The sequence below is a fragment of the Pantherophis guttatus genome, chromosome 1, assembly GCF_059756535.1.
Source record: "Pantherophis guttatus breed Tessera chromosome 1, ASM5975653v1, whole genome shotgun sequence".
In the NCBI taxonomy this organism is placed as follows: domain Eukaryota; kingdom Metazoa; phylum Chordata; class Lepidosauria; order Squamata; family Colubridae; genus Pantherophis; species Pantherophis guttatus.
This window is the reverse complement of record NC_142063.1, coordinates 303,659,501-303,675,257: the sequence shown is the minus strand read 5'-3', so window position 1 is coordinate 303,675,257 and position 15,757 is coordinate 303,659,501. Positions and strand designations below refer to the sequence as shown.

The 15,757-nt window shown below is 40.5% G+C and overlaps 1 protein-coding gene across 1 annotated transcript in view; it reads left to right on the top strand.

Annotated features, from left to right (window-relative positions):
• The first annotated feature begins 2,768 nt into the window (after positions 1 to 2,768).
• Positions 2,769 to 15,757, top strand: part of LRPPRC (leucine rich pentatricopeptide repeat containing) — a 96,197-nt gene continuing 83,208 nt past the window's right edge. The window contains exons 1-4 of the mRNA XM_034427671.3: positions 2,769 to 2,951; positions 13,046 to 13,242; positions 14,493 to 14,615; positions 15,562 to 15,683. Coding sequence (XP_034283562.2) covers positions 2,812 to 2,951; positions 13,046 to 13,242; positions 14,493 to 14,615; positions 15,562 to 15,683 — 582 coding nt within the window. The 5' untranslated portion in view covers positions 2,769 to 2,811. The remainder of the gene's footprint in view (positions 2,952 to 13,045; positions 13,243 to 14,492; positions 14,616 to 15,561; positions 15,684 to 15,757) is intronic.

Genomic DNA, 15,757 nt, shown 5'->3' with positions numbered 1-15,757 from the left:
AGGGGCTATATGCTAACATTACAAACAGCCCAGAGAGTGTTGTAAAAGCACTATGAGGCAGGTTGTAAATCTAAGTGCTATTGCTACATAATACTCCTTCCTCTTCCTATTTTTTTCACAACAACCCTGTGAGGTGAGATCGGCTGAGTGTGACCGGTCAAGTCATCCCATTTGGCTTTTGTGCCTTAAGGTTGAACTAGAACTCACAGTCTCCTGGTTCTAGGCCAGCACCTTAATGGTACACCAAACAGGCAAATATAACACTACCATTCTGCCTTCCATTGAGGACCTGTATACTGCACGAGTCAAAAAGAGGGCTGTACAGACCCCTCGCATCCTGGACATAAACTGTTTCAACTCCTACCCTCAAAATGACGCTATAGAGCACTACACACCAGAACAACTAGACACAAGAACAGCTTTTTTCCAAATGCCATCACTCTGCTAAACAAATAATTCCCTCAACACTGTCAAACTATTCACTAAGTCTGCACTACTATTAATCTTCTCATCATTCCCACCACCCATCTCCTTCCATTTATGACTGTATGACTGTACCCTTGTTGCTGGTATCCTTACAATTTATATTTACTGTTTCCTAATATGATTTGATTGCTTATTTGTTCCCTATGACTATCATTAAGTGTTTTACCTAATGATTCTTGACAAATGTATCTTTTCTTTTATGTACTCTGAGAGCAAATGCACCAAGACAAATTCCTTGTGTGTCCAATCACACTTGGCCAATAAAGAATTCTATTCTATTCTAGAATAGCATGAGCACAAAATATAGATGTAATATAGAATGGGAAAAATTATGGAGCAAAAATTATAAATTAACAGTCAACTGCATACAAAAAAAATCTGTACCAAATGGTTTATAGGTGGTATTTAACACCGGCGAGATTGGCTAAAATGTATACAAATATGAAACCAGAGTGCTGGGAGTGCAAACACAAGGATGGAACATTTTATCACATATGGTGGCAATGCTCCAAAGCAAAAAAATATTGGGAACAGATAAGGAGATGGCTGAGATAACAGGAGAACAAATTGAATTTAAAGCTGAACTATTTTTATTAGGAATGATTAACCGAAAGATCAAGAAGCAACTCCAATACATTATTTTACACATAGTAACAGCAGCGAGAATTGTCTATGCTCAGTGTTGGAAACTAGAAAATATACCAGCCAATGAGATGATTATATACAAGATACTAGAATGTGCTGAGATGTATAAGCTTATATTAGAAATGAAAGGCAAGGAAGAAGCAGAGGTGTGGAATAAGTGGTATAACTAGTTAGAACAGAGAAAAGAAAGAAAAAGAGCCTGGATAGCTCTGCAGACAAAGGCACTGTAATTTAACACCAGCTGTCTGCAATTAAAGTAAGTTCGAATCTTGCCAGGCTCAAGGTTGACTCAGCCTTCCATCCTTTCTAAGGTAGGTAAATTGAGGACCCAGTTTGTGGGGGCAATAAGCTGACTTTATAAAATATACAAAAGTATGAAGGCTATTGCTTAACGCACTGTAAGCCGCCCTGAGTCTCCGGAGAAGGGCAGCATATAAATCAAATAAAAAACAAACAAACAAACACAAAAATGTATAGGAATAAATGTAAATACCTGTAAGAGACACATGACACAATACTGGTAAAAAATGTTTTATTGTTATGTAAATTGAAAATAAAAAATTAAAATAATAAAAAAAAGAATTCTATTCTACCAGATGAAATATGCCCAGATGAAATATGCCCAAAGATCAGCAACACCATTTCTGCCTCCGAGGAAACTCAATCCTGAAAACTTTTTTTATTGCTGTTAAGGTCACGTTATAGCAGAGGTCTTCAAACTCGGCAGCTTTAAGACTTGTGGACTTCAACTCCCAGAATTGGAGTTGAAGCTATGCTGGCTGGAGAATTCTGGGAGTTGAAGTCCGCAAGTCTTAAAGCTGCCAAGTTCGAAGACCTCTGCCTTATAGAAATAAGAAACCCCTGATTGGGATAGAAAAAAAGCGAGATTTATTATACTGCCGATTGAGCTGGGGAAGGTTCGCTGAGGTTCGGATTTAAACCGCAGCGCGGCTGTATCCCTTAATCCAAACAGGCGAGTCTAGCCTTCCAGCGACCGCCAAGAAACTCGCTGGTTACTTTCCTCCCGCGCTCTAGGAAGTTTTAAAAAAATAAAATAAAATCAGAGCGGGCATGATTACAGCGCATGCGCAAGCAGGGAAGTTTCACGTGTCTTCGCCGGCAAGAAGGGAAAGTAAGGATAAGGCCGACCAATAGCTTTCCCGGAGTGAAAGGGCTCTGGAGTCATAGCTCAGTCTCCAAAACCTCTTTGAATCGGTCCGTCTCTGGACCGCGCGGTTTTTATTTTTAAGACAAGTCTTGAGGTGCCTTTTGAAAACGTAACTCTCCCAGGAACAATAATAAATAATTCGCAGACTGAAACTTCGGGTTCCATTCGGAATGGCCCAAACCGCTCTTCGTCCTTGCCCTTGAGTTACGTCTATCCGTATTGGACTGTTCCATTTTTTTAAAAGGGGATCTATTATATTTGTTGGGGTTGAAAAGGAAACGCGAATACGTTTTTAAAGTAATCCCAACTCTTCGGGATAAATCACACCATTTCTCCAGCATCTGGGTTTGCGGTAATGTATTCCTCGGTTCGAGCATAGCGGATAATTGCCAAAGTGTCTCCCAGGACACCCCCCCCTCGTCTTTCTCGGGGAATGTAACCTCCTCCTGCCGGTCACGTGCTCCCCCTTAGGCCGCTGGGTTCTTTGGCTGCACCAGCGTGCGTGAGTAGCCATGGCGGGGTTGCTCCGGTCAGCCGTGTGGCTTCGTTCGCGTCTCTTGCTCTGGCGAGGGGGATGCGCCCTTCCGGGACCCGTCCCGTCACCGCTGCCCTCGGCTGCCCTCCGACGCTTTAACAGCAACCCCAGCAGAGCGTGAGTATTTCCCCCGAGGAAAGCACGCAGCCTCTCGGGTCCGGGAGTGGAGGCAAGCAGGGGGAGGTCGTGAAGATGCTTGGGGTGGGTTGGTGGGGGTTTGTATCCCTTTGCTGCTTTCTGACCACCGCCCGAATATCTGCAGCCCAGACTGTTCTCCGTCCGCAACACGAGGCTGCACGCTTTTGCAGCCTTCCTCGGCCGTGGCGTGGATTATGGGGCTTGTAATCCAACCCAGTCGATAGCTGGACAGTAGGTTGGATCAGGCTATGCCCATCTGAACTCCGGGTTAGAATTGTTAGCTTGGAGGACCAGACCGAAGGCCCACCCTGCTTTTTATTACCAGTTCCGCACTAGCTGCCAGTGGGAAGCTGCAGGGTATAAAACACGCGACAAAAAGCCGGTTTTCAGAGACAAACTGCCCTGGGGGTATGAAAAAGGAAGAAAGGAAGGGAAGAAAGAGAAAGAAAGGAAGGAAGGAAGGAGGACAGGTAGTCCTCCAGTTACGACCGCAACTGAGCCCAACATTTACATTGCTAAGTGAGGCATTTGTTAAGTGAGTTTTGCCCCATTTTATGACTTTTCTTGCCACAGTTATTAAGTGAATCACTACAGTATTTATTTATTTTATTTATTTTGTTGCATTTCTATGCCGCCCAACTCCCAAGGGACTCTGGGCGGCTTACAACAAAGAATAAAACAATGCGAACAATCCCATAAAAAATATTAAAAAGAAAAACATTAAAACATTAAAAACTTTAAAAATGTTAAAACACATGCACTCCAATTCGTGGCCAGGTCTCGCAAGATCATTATAACGAGATCAACGGCCCCAGGCCTGCCGGAAGAGCCAGGTCTTCACCGCTTTGCGGAAGGCCAATAGGGTGGGGTGGTCCGGACTTCAGGAGGTAATTGGTTCCAGAGAGCCAGGGCAGCCACAGAGAAGGCCCTCCTCCACAGGTCCACCAGCCAACATTGTTTAGCTGATGGGACCGGGGGGAGACCAACTCTGTGGGATCTTACCGGTCGCTGGGAGTTATGTGGTAGAAGGCGGTCTCGAAGATAGATAAATTAGTAACCCAGTTAAGCGAATCTGGCTTCCCCATTGACTTGGCTTGTCAGAAGGTCGCAAAAGGGACGCTCGCATGATCCTGGGGCCAGAAAAGGTCGTAAATATGAACCAGTTGCCCAGCATCTGAATTTCGATCAGATGATCGTGGGTATGCTGCAAAGGTGGTAACTGAAAAAACGGCCATAAGTCACATTTTTTCAGTGCTGTTGTAACTTTAAACGGTCACTAAATGAACTGTTATAAATCGAGGACTACCTGTACTTGGCTGTTCTTTTCCCTTTAACCAACCTCTGCCTAACCTGGTAGTCGTTGCTACAGATTCAGTCAGTGATTTTCTACCGTTAACTCTGTGTTCTGGAAAAAAAATTGGCTTGAACATTCCACCGTTGAAGCATAGCCAGCATCCTTGGATTCTAATACTATGGAAAGGAAGATGTATTTGCATAACCTACTCCATGTTTAAATGAACCATGGTTTACTGAATTAATCCAATTAACTCTTTATGCAACACTCTGAACTAGTGTTTCTCCACCTCTGCAAAAATTTGGATTAAACTCAACACTGCTAAAGTTGTTGAGGGTGAGATATACTGCTCCAAACTATAAATCAACTGTTTAGTTAGATTGACACAGCTAGTTGCATTTTAGTTTAGTGTGGGTGACGAAATCTGTCTGGAGAGTTTTGGATGTGCTTTCCATATTTTGCTTAAATTTATAACTGAGATTTTGTCTTTTGCTTTTTCTCCCTAAAGTTAATTTTTTAAATATTGACGTCATTACGGGGTTGCTCTGCTCAGCACATTGTTCTGCTTGCCATTTCCTAGAGCTAACTTTACAATATCCTTTCTGAGTTACAGAGACCAGAACAATACAAGTAGTCCTCGACTTACAACAGTGGATTTATTGACCGTTACAACAGCACTGAAAAAGTGATTTATGTCCATTTTTCACAGTTACGACCTTTGTAGCGTCCCCATGGTCACATGATCAAAATTCAGATGCTTGGCAACTGGCTCATACTTTTGACCATTGCAGTGTCCTTGGGTCATGTGATCACCTTTTGCAACCTCCTGACAAGCAAAGTCAACGGGGAAGCCAGAGTCACTTAACAACCATCTTACTAATTTATCAATTGCAGTGATTTGCTTAACAACTGTGGCAAGAAATGTTGTAAAATGGGGCAAAACTCACTTAACTAATGTCTCACTTAACCACATAAATTTTGGGCTTAATTGTGGTTGTAAGTTTACTGATGGTAATTGGGACTGTACACAATATATTTAAAAATATTAAAATATTTCAAAAGTTTTAAGTCATCGTTTACTCACTAAAGCTTTGAGTGTTACACTGGTAGTATTTTTTTATCATCAAGATGGTGTGTTTTGTGGGGGTATTTAACCATGCAGTCCTGTGTCTAATTCAGCGGTAGAAAATTGAATTATGTAATTATTGACTATGATCAGTGGTGGGTTGCCCCCGGCGAACTGGTAGTAAAACTGGTGAGAGGCTCCGCCCACTGACCCCGACATCATCAGGAAGCTTCTGCACATGTGCAGAAGCGTGAGCGAAACAAGCACGTGTGTGCGGCCCCGTTGTGAACCAGTAGTAAAGGTAAGTAGAACCCACCCCTGACTATGATGCCTATGAAGGTGTAATCCAGCAATTGGAAAATCACTAATCCAGCTCGAAATAGACTTTGCCACATTTATCACCTGATTTCAACATTCATGTGGTTCCAATTGCTTAAATATGTCTTCTTCCTAACCTTTTGTTAATACATTATATTCCTGTTAGCTGGCTGTGTTTACTATGCAGAAAGGAAATTCTTTGCAGTTCCAGGTATACATTGTGCTTTATGGCACCACATCCTTTTTGACATATAGAGCAAATTCTCTCCAGTAGACCTTTCTTATTATTTCTGTAGAGATCACCTGCAGAAATAATTTCATTGGTTATATACCACGCCATTAGACTTCTTCAATGTCTGTATGTTCTGTTTTTCCTTCTGAAGTCAGGTACTCTACTGTTTTGTCTTGGAGAGGTCTGGCATTTACATAAAAGGATATGCACTAGAGTTTCTTTGGCATGCACTTTTACCTTTGTGTCCTTATGGGTTTCTTGATTAACTACATTTATTTCCTGTACCTCTGCTGCCCCCCTTGGAATGGTTATTAAGATGTATATAATCATCCTCTAGGAATTATTTTTCCCTCAGCTTTCATCTTGTTGACTTTTCTCAGGAATCAGATTAAAGGTAGTTTACTAAATTTTTTAATATTACTTGCCGTCATTCTAGTTTCCTCTTATTTTAGGCATTGTATATTGTACAGATCTGTCTTGTCCTGAAAGGTACTCCAATACCTCTAAATTCTTTTTCTTGGTATCATCACCTCATCCAAGGACTGAGACTGTTCTCATATTCTATTAGTTCTCTGCTTGCAACAGGTAAAGCCACCGTGACCATCCAAGCAGGCATGTTATCATTTGGTTGACATGCCTCTCATGCATCCAACTTGGTGCATCTGATAGTCAACCACACACCTACAGTTCCTTACAGCCCTTGTGCCCAGAGGGTTATCTTTAATGCAAGCCACCAAGCTGGCTTTCGTGGCTAAGGCAGCTCTTGAACTCATGGTCTCCCGTTCTCTAGCCTGGTGCCTTAAACCCTAGACCTGTTCTTTATCAGCCAATTCTGTAAGATAATTTGACTCCTCAAGTTTATTTGACTGTGACAGGGTACAGATAGCCCTTGACTTGTAACCATTTGTTTAGTGACGATTTGAAGTTAACAACAGCACTGAAAAAAGTGTCTTATGACTATTTTTCACTCTTATGACCATTGCAGCATCCCCATGGTCACATGAACAAAATTCGGATGCTTGGCAACATAAACTTTATGATGGCTACAATATCCTGGGGCCAATGAGGAAGTCAGATTCGTTTAACAGCCATGTTACTAACTTAACCTGCAGTGATTTACATAACAACCATGGCAAATGGGCAGAACCAACTTAACTGTCTTGTTTAGCAACAAATTTTGGGTTCAATTGTGCTCAAGGACTAACTGTATCTCTTACATCAATCAGTTCAGTAGGTAAGAGCTAGAATTAGTACTTCTGAGTGAGTTTAGTTATTACACACAATAAATTACTAATAAAGTATCTTAATTTTTTCAGAGTTGATCTGAACTACCGTGTTTCCCCAAAAATAAGACCCTGTCTTATATTTTTTGAACCCCAAAATAAGCACTAGGCCTTATTTTCAAGAGGTTTTATTATTTTGGGGTGTGTGGAGCAAGACGGGGCTCCTCTTGCTATCTTACCTGATTTCCAGCTCTGTCTACCTAACTTTAACCAGAGGAAATGGCGGGAACCGGCTGCGCATGTGTTTAAATATTTTCAGGGAGAGCTTATTTTGGGGGAGAGCTTATTTTAGGGGGGGCTTATTTTAGCACATGTGCTCAAAAGCCCAATTGGGCTTATTATCCAGGGAGGTCTTATTTTCGGGGTAACGGTACCTTTCATCCTAAGCTTTGCACTGTAGCTTTTGTGATCCCTAACTATAGATATGCTAACTGGGACTTAGTGGAGTTCAGAATATTTGATGGGTAGTAGATTATGGTTTCTGCCTCAAATACTAGAGAATATACACTATGTTGCTCAGAATTAAATTGTTAGGCTCTTGGTATTCTCTGAAATGATTTTTTTTTTTTTTTTTTTTGCAGATGTTTCATAGGTGAGGTAATAACAATTTACAGGAGAATGAAGTTTGCTGTTTTTTTCTGTTAATAGTTTGCTTTTTGGTTGGGGTATGGTCTGGCTTCCTTGGTAATTCATCGATTGTGATATTGCTTTTCTGATTAGTTTTCTAATACTGTTTATTTGGTATTGATTGTTAGTTCAGTATGCTCTGGGTTGTTGACTGTTCTTTGACTTTTGGTTATATCTTTGGTTATATCTTTTAAATTGTATGTAGAAGAGCTCTATGTCTCTGTCAAAGAAGTAGATAAAACAGGAAGAAAAATGGCTTCTGCTGAGGGCCAGCGAAGGAGGTGGGCATTTCTTGTGTATCACTGGATGAAAAGGTAACTCCAACTCTTGGAGGTCTGTCAGGGCTTGTTTCAGTGATTGAGCTGCTTGATCTGAATTTTACAAATCCTTTCCTTACCTTCTCTCCATTCCAGCAGAAGAAAAATTGTAAACTACATTCCAGAAAGCAAGTAATGCTCCCTTCAGGACTCCTGATTGTCTCTTGATCCCAAGATATATCATTATCTATTAGGTTTTTTTCCCCAACTCATACGTTTTATGATTTTATTCTATAAATTTCAAATTAATTGAACATACAGTATTGTCAGGTGCACATATCAGAACCCCTTGTGGATAGACCCATGTTGATCATCTGTATTACATGACTATCTGCCTTGCCTTGGGAAACAGCAGATATAGAACTAACAGTTTGAACTCAGATGATTCCTCCCCTAAACAGACTCTTAAGCTGGAATGTCTCTTTACTCCCTCTAACCCCCCCCCCCCGCAGCCAATGGTTCCACCACAAGAGTTGAGGCATGTATTTTTATATTTCCAAAAACAGGTAATCCTCAACCTACAATCACAATTGGAACTGGAATTTCCATTGTAAGTCGTTGCAGATCTAAGTTGAGTTGGACCTGATTTTATGACAATTTTTACTGCAGCCGTTAAGTATATCACACAATTGTTAAGTAAATCCAGCTTCCCCAATTAATTTTTTTTGCCAGAAATCAGCAAAAATGGTTGATGGTTAAATTGTGATCATGTAACAGCAGGGCATTGCAACCAGTTATAAATGTAAAACAGTTGCCAAACATCCAAATTACAATCAAGTGATTATGGGGGTCACTTTTTCCATGGCTATCATAATTTTGAACCTTTGTTAAATGAATTTTATTTTATTTATTTATTTATTTTATTTTTGAATTTGTATACCGCCCTTCTCCCTAAGGACTCAGGGCGGTGTACAGCCACATAAAAACATAAGAGTACAAATATTAAAATACCATTAAAAGATATATATAAATTTGGCCCCATAATTAAAAACAGTAACAAACCAATTAAAACATTTAAAAAGTATTAGGCCAGCCCGGCTTGCTGGAAAAAGAAAGTTTTAAGGGCACGGCGGAAGGCACCGAGGTCTTGGATTCTCTTTATCTCTGGGGGCAGCTGATTCCAGAGGGTAGGTGCCCCCAGAGAGAAGGCCCTCCCCCTGGGGGTCACCAGCCTGCATTGTTTGGCTGATGGCACCCCGAGGAGGCCCTCTCTATGGGAGCGCACAGGTCGATGGGAGGCCGTTGGTGGCAGCAGGCGGTCTCAAAGATAACTAGGTCCTATGCCATGGAGCGCTTTAAAGGTGATAACCAACACCTTGAAGCGCACCCGGAAGACCACTGGGAGCCAGTGCAGCTCACGCAGGAGAGGTGTTATATGGGAGCGCCAGGTAGCTCCCGTGACTACCCGCGTGGCCGCATTCTGGACCAGTTGGAGCCTCCGGGTGCCCTTCAAGGGGAGCCCCATGTAGAGAGTGTTGCAGTAGTCCAGGCGAGAGGTGACGAGGGCATGAGTGACTGTGCACAGGGCATCCCGATCAAGAAAGGGCCGCAACTGGCGGATCAGGCGAACCTGACAAAAAGTCCCCCTGGCAACAGCCGTCAGATGTTCCTCCAAGGACAGCTGCGTATCCAGGAAGACTCCCAGATTGCGAGTCCTCTCCGAAGGGGCCAAAGACTCACCCCCAATAGTCAGTGATGGAGTCAACTGACTATATCGGGATGCCGGGAACCACAGCCACTCAGTCTTGGAAGGGTTGAGCTTGAGCCTGTTTCTCCCCATCCAGATCCGCACAGCTTCCAGGCATCGGGACATCACTTCAAGGGCATCGTTGGGGTGGCCTGGGGTGGAGATGTACAGCTGGGTGTCGTCAGTGTACTGATGGTACTTCACCCCAAAGCCACAGATGATCTCACCCAGCGGCTTCACATAAATGTTGAACAGAAGGGGCGAGAGGACCGACCCCTGAGGCACTCCACATATAAGAGGCCTTGAGGTCGATCTCTGCCCCCCTGCCAACACGAACTGCGACCGGTCTGAGAGAAAGGAGGAGAACCACCGTAGTGCGGTGCCCCCCATCTCCAACCGGTGCAGCATGATACCATCGTCGATGGTATCAAAAGCCGCTGAGAGGTCTAACAGGACCAGAACAGAGGAGTAACCCCTGTCCCAAGCCCTCCAGAGATCATCGACTAACGCGACCAATGCTGTTTCCATGCTGTGCCCGGGCCTGAAACCCGACTGGAACGGATCTAGATAAGACGTTTCCTCCAGGTACTGCGGAAACTGTCGCGCGACCACACTCTCGACAACCTTCGCCACAAAGCGGAGGTTGGAGACAGGACGGTAGTTGGCTAATACTGCCGGGTCCAGGGAAGGCTTCTTGAGGAGAGGCCTCACTACCGCCTCTTTCAAGGCCATGGGGAAGTAACCCTCACTCAACGAAGCGTTAATAATTCTCTGGAGCCAGCCCCATGTAACCTCCCGGGAAGCCAGTACTAACCAAGAGAGACACGGATCCAGTAAACATGTGGCCGCACTAAGTCTCCCCAGAATCCTGTCCACGTCATCAGGGGTCACAGAGTCAAACTCTTCCCAGATAACATTCTCAAGACTATTCCTCGCCACCCTGCCCAAATCTACCCAGTCAGAGTCCAAATCCCCCCGGATCTGAGCGATTTTGTCATACAGATATTGTCCAAAATCCTCGGCCCTGCCTTCCAGGGGGTTCTTCCGCACTCCTGGATGGAGCAGGGAGCAGGTCACCCTGAACAGGGCGGCCGGACGATTCTCTGATGACGCAATAAGAGCGGAAAAGTAATTAAAGTTTGCCACCTTTATTGCCACTAGGTAGGTCTTAATATGCGACCTTACCAGTGTTCGGTCAGATTCAGCGAGACTGGCCCTCCAACCACTTTAATCCTTGATTAAAGATAATCAAGGATTATCTTTATAGGGGCTTCCTTTTTCCCAAAGCATGATTACAAAGCTATAGTGTTGTAAAGGGGAACTATAGTCAATCATTTTAGGTAGTCATTTTCATAATTGCAAAACTAGGATGGCTTGAATCTTCAATTATGCATTAAAAGTATAAGATAAAGTACAACAAACATTTTTATGTTTTCATAGACAACATTTTTTGAAAATTTCTAAGTTATTTCTGTACAGATATATTTTTGTTTTGCCACAAGTGTTACCATTGTTTGATATGAATAATTTATTATTGACATTCATTATGAATAATTTCTGATTTCTGCCTACAATTCAATATTCTCCTATTTTTATGTAGCCTGCATTTACATAGGTCTTGCTCAAAGAAATCCATATTTATGCATAATTTTAATAAATTGTAATTTATTACAATTTGTACACACGGTAAGCCATAAACAGGCTGGACACAGTACATAAAGCCAAAAGTAAACCAACATGTTACAGCTTAATGTGCTATGTGAACCAAGCCTTAATATCCTTGAATTGAGAAGAGATCTTTCTCTCTAATTTGTGATGTTTAACATCCTAAATTAAACTTCTTTTAAACTGTTTTGCACACATTTTATCATCTCATAACTGTTCTTATGATCTTAAGCAATTGTTTTGAAAAAAGGTAAACCATTGATTTACTTTATTTTCATGGTGGTGGTTTCAGAAATTTATTATAGCTTTAGATAGCCAATTGGTCCAGGGGTTAAGGCATCAAGCTAGAGTTGAGGAGATTGTGTGTTCTAGTCCCATTTTAGGCACCCAGCACTGGGTGACCTTAAGTTAGTCGCACACCTTCAGCCCTAGGAAACAGACAATGGCAAACTACTTCTGAAAAACTTTGCCAAGAAAACACACTAATCTAACAGTCACCAGGAGTCAACACTGACTCAAAGGCACCCCATATTACAATTTTTACTGATTGTCCCCTATTTTGAATATTTACCTGGCTCTCAATATTTGTTTTCACTGTTGTTCATTGAGGTACTATATTTAATTTTCCACATCTTCTACCACAGTCTCATTGTGGGACCTGGGTCTCAGAATATAGAACAGTTTTCTGTAATATTACCTTCCTCACCTATGGACTGAATCTCTCTTGCAAGGTGACAAGTTGGGTTCAAGGAGTAGCAAATGCAGCCTTGTCATTTGACTTGAAAGAGGCAGTGGTATAATATTACTCCTCCTCCCCACTCCCTGCAAAGAAGCCATTCCTCAAGTTGTTGTGGATAACTCTTGGACTATCTCTTACTTTCCTTTTTTAGGAAGATTGTTGAGAAAGTAGTTGGGTTAAAACTTCAGAGAGCTTATCTGGTTCCTTTCAAATTCAGTCATGGATATAGGAAAAAAATGGCATTGGTCACTCTTTTGTGTTTGGGATAGTGGGAGATTGACTTTCTTAGTCTTGTGGAATCTCAATTATCTTTCTTGACCATGATATCCTTCTAGAATAGCTGTAAAACTTGGGAATGGAGGGTATTGTGCGGCAGTGGTTCTCATCCATCCTGAGTGGTTGGTTTTAATCATTGGAGCAGTGTGTGGATATGAATCCAGATACGTACAGGATCGCATTCTCTGCCAGTCTGAGCCTTCCTAAGTCCAAGTGAACTATGTTATGTGAATCTAGTGAGGCTATCACTTTTGGTTAAGAAAAAATTGAATTTATTGCAAAGATTTGTTGGTTTTCAATTCTTGTTAAGGATGAAAGGTGGAAGGATATAGTATCGTCTGCTGGCATGACACTCTTGATTACATTAATTTGTGAAACTGCCTTAATCTGTGTATAATGTAGAAATATTGTTATACTGATAATGCCCATTGATTTGATAACTAGCACTGGTGTTAACTTTAGGTTCTTTTGCTCTGTTAACATTTTAGATACAAAATTAGTAGCTTGTAATAATTTTTGCTTAACAGAAAAATACTGTGGTATATCATAGACTTTGTTTTGATTTGCAGATTCCTAATGTATCCCACAAGGCTCTTTGCAATTGCAGTCCAAGAAAACAGAGATGTTCAAGAGCAGTTACCTATTCAACAAAAGCAGATACAATTTTTTGATTGGGCCTTTAACAAAATGGACAGTTCTATCAGAAGACATGGGTGCATTACTAAATCCCTGTTAGAAGACATATTTCATGATGCCTGCAAAACAGGTAAAGAGTTGTCTTCTTAATTCTTATTGAATATCACTAATATAAATATTATGTTAATATATTAATTATTGATATTGTTTATATTTTCATTTCTCTGGAATCTTGTTTTAGAGGGCCTACAATCAGAATTTTCACTCTGTATATGTGAGCAGTAGATATGATGTATAAAAATGTTATAAAATGTGATTTTATAGAAGTTAGAAGCCCCTTCTGCATATCTCCTCTGCTAAGAGGCTAAAATATCAAACCAGGGAAAACCATTATTGTTTTAGTTATCTAGATATCTTCAATAGAAAATTCAGTTTCCCCTTTCCCCCATTCAACCTGCAAGTCCATACAGTGGTTTTTTTATAACTATAAATTATTTTGAATTTCAGAGTCCATTGTATAGTGTTCATATTTTGATGTTTACTAACATTTAGATGTTTAAAATCTTATTTAAAATCTTCACACATTGAGTAGTTTGTATATGTCATTTCCCCTTAAGAGTTGGCAAAATGGGTTTTCCTCTGGTCTTGTATGTTTTTACTTTGTAATGGATTTCTTTTTTCTCCAAAAAATGTAATTTGTATTCCCTGCTTTTCCTAATATTCTTTGTTCAGTATTTTCTTTTCCTTCATGGAGCCATTTTGTAAATTGACTTGCTCCATTTTGTGTTGGCCTCCACAAAAGCTGCTCATGATTCCAAATGGGCCAGCAGGATTCCAGAAAATTTGAAGAAGTCTAAAAGAAGGTCTTTAATAATAGCTAGATGCATAATGCAATATCCATAACAGTGTAGAAAACAAATAAGTAGCCTTCAAGTTATGACTGGTCACTTAGTGACTGTTCAAAGTTATAATTGAGGGCTTAGGTTCTTTGAAATTTCGACGATTGGGCCTCCATTGGTTTGCTTAACCAATGCTGCAGAAACCATCATAAAATCAGATTGGTCATGTGACTGACCTATTTTACAACCGTCACAACATATCATAATGGGCAGACTCCATTATAGTTGCGTGCCAAGGACTACTTGTTCATTTATATCTTTAATTCATTGTACCTCTAGTCAAATAACATATATACATGAGTATACTAATTCTTCCTGTCTTTAAGGTTGTATCTGTATATTTTCCTTATTCTGTAAAGTTTGATTTGTTTTTCATTGTTTGTTGATACAAAGAAGACTAGAATGTTTAAACTGTTCAAAGCCTCTTATTTATGGAAAGTTAAAAGTTGTTGCATTTCCAAATTATTTTGTTCTAATTTAGGATTTCCAAATGGTAACCAGGCCTTGCTGCTGTTAAGAAGCTGTGGCTCACTGTTGCCTGAGCTACCTCCACTTGAAAGAACAGCACTTGCTCATACCATGTGGACAAAACTGAAAGGGGCTGGTATGTGATTTAAGTAAAATAAACCATATAGATTAGCATGTATGTTTTTTATTTAAAAAATGGTTTGGTAATATTTTATCTATTACCATTCTTTAATACCGGTTGCTATGACATTTTTCAGGTCAGTTTCCATATTTGGAGAGCTATGCTGACATCTAGGGGATTGATAGTAAAAGCAAACTATTTTTATTTTATCTTCAGTTAATTTAGCTTTATGTTTATTGCTTTTGAGACTAAGTTTATTGATCTTGTGTTTTGCTTGTCAGGTGATTAGATGGAATTCTGTGCAGTTTTCCACCTGGGTTTCTTAACTGAACTGCCTGGTAATATTTCTTAAAGGTTTTGGATAACAGCTTATGGTGTTCAGCATCAATTTGGATACTTTAGACTTAGCTCCAAACCGCGAATTGGTGCTACAGAAGGAAAATATGTACTTGTTCATCTTTTTTCTTCCCCTTACCCCCTGCCTAAATGACTTAAATTCCCTATGTTACTTCAGTGCTAACCATAAATTGTTGTTACTCCAAACTTAAAAAGCGAGAATTGAAAGAAATCAAATGTCAGGAACTATTGTACAGCACTCCATGTGCTAAAGTATGTAACTCACCCTTCCCCAACTTAATGGAGAAATTTTAGCTGGGATCTGCTACCAACCAGAGTTAGTTCCCATCATTCATGACAAATAGTATCAAGAGCTGTATATATTTTTGTGCAATAGTAGCAAGGCATCTTCTATCTATTCTTCCTTTAGGGGTTATCATTGCATTGGAAAATAGTATCAAAAATGTCCAATTTTAAGATGAAGCTTGGGTGAGCAACAAGGACTGCCAAAATCCGATGTGTCTTGATTTTTAGTTCATTTTCTGTATATTACTGTTGTGTCAAACAATTGTATGAACTTTTTATTGTACTGAATTTTATTTTATTTTTACATTTTTTTACTTAGGTGTTGTATTCGACGTCAGCCATTATAACGCTTTGCTAAAAGTTTATCTCCAGAATGAACATGATTTTTCTCCAGATGAATTCCTAACAAAAATGGAAGAGGCAAATGTCCAGCCTAATCGGGTAGGTATTTCATAAAGGTATTTTCATAAATTTACTGTACCATTTGATAAATAGCAATTCTCATTTAATTCTGT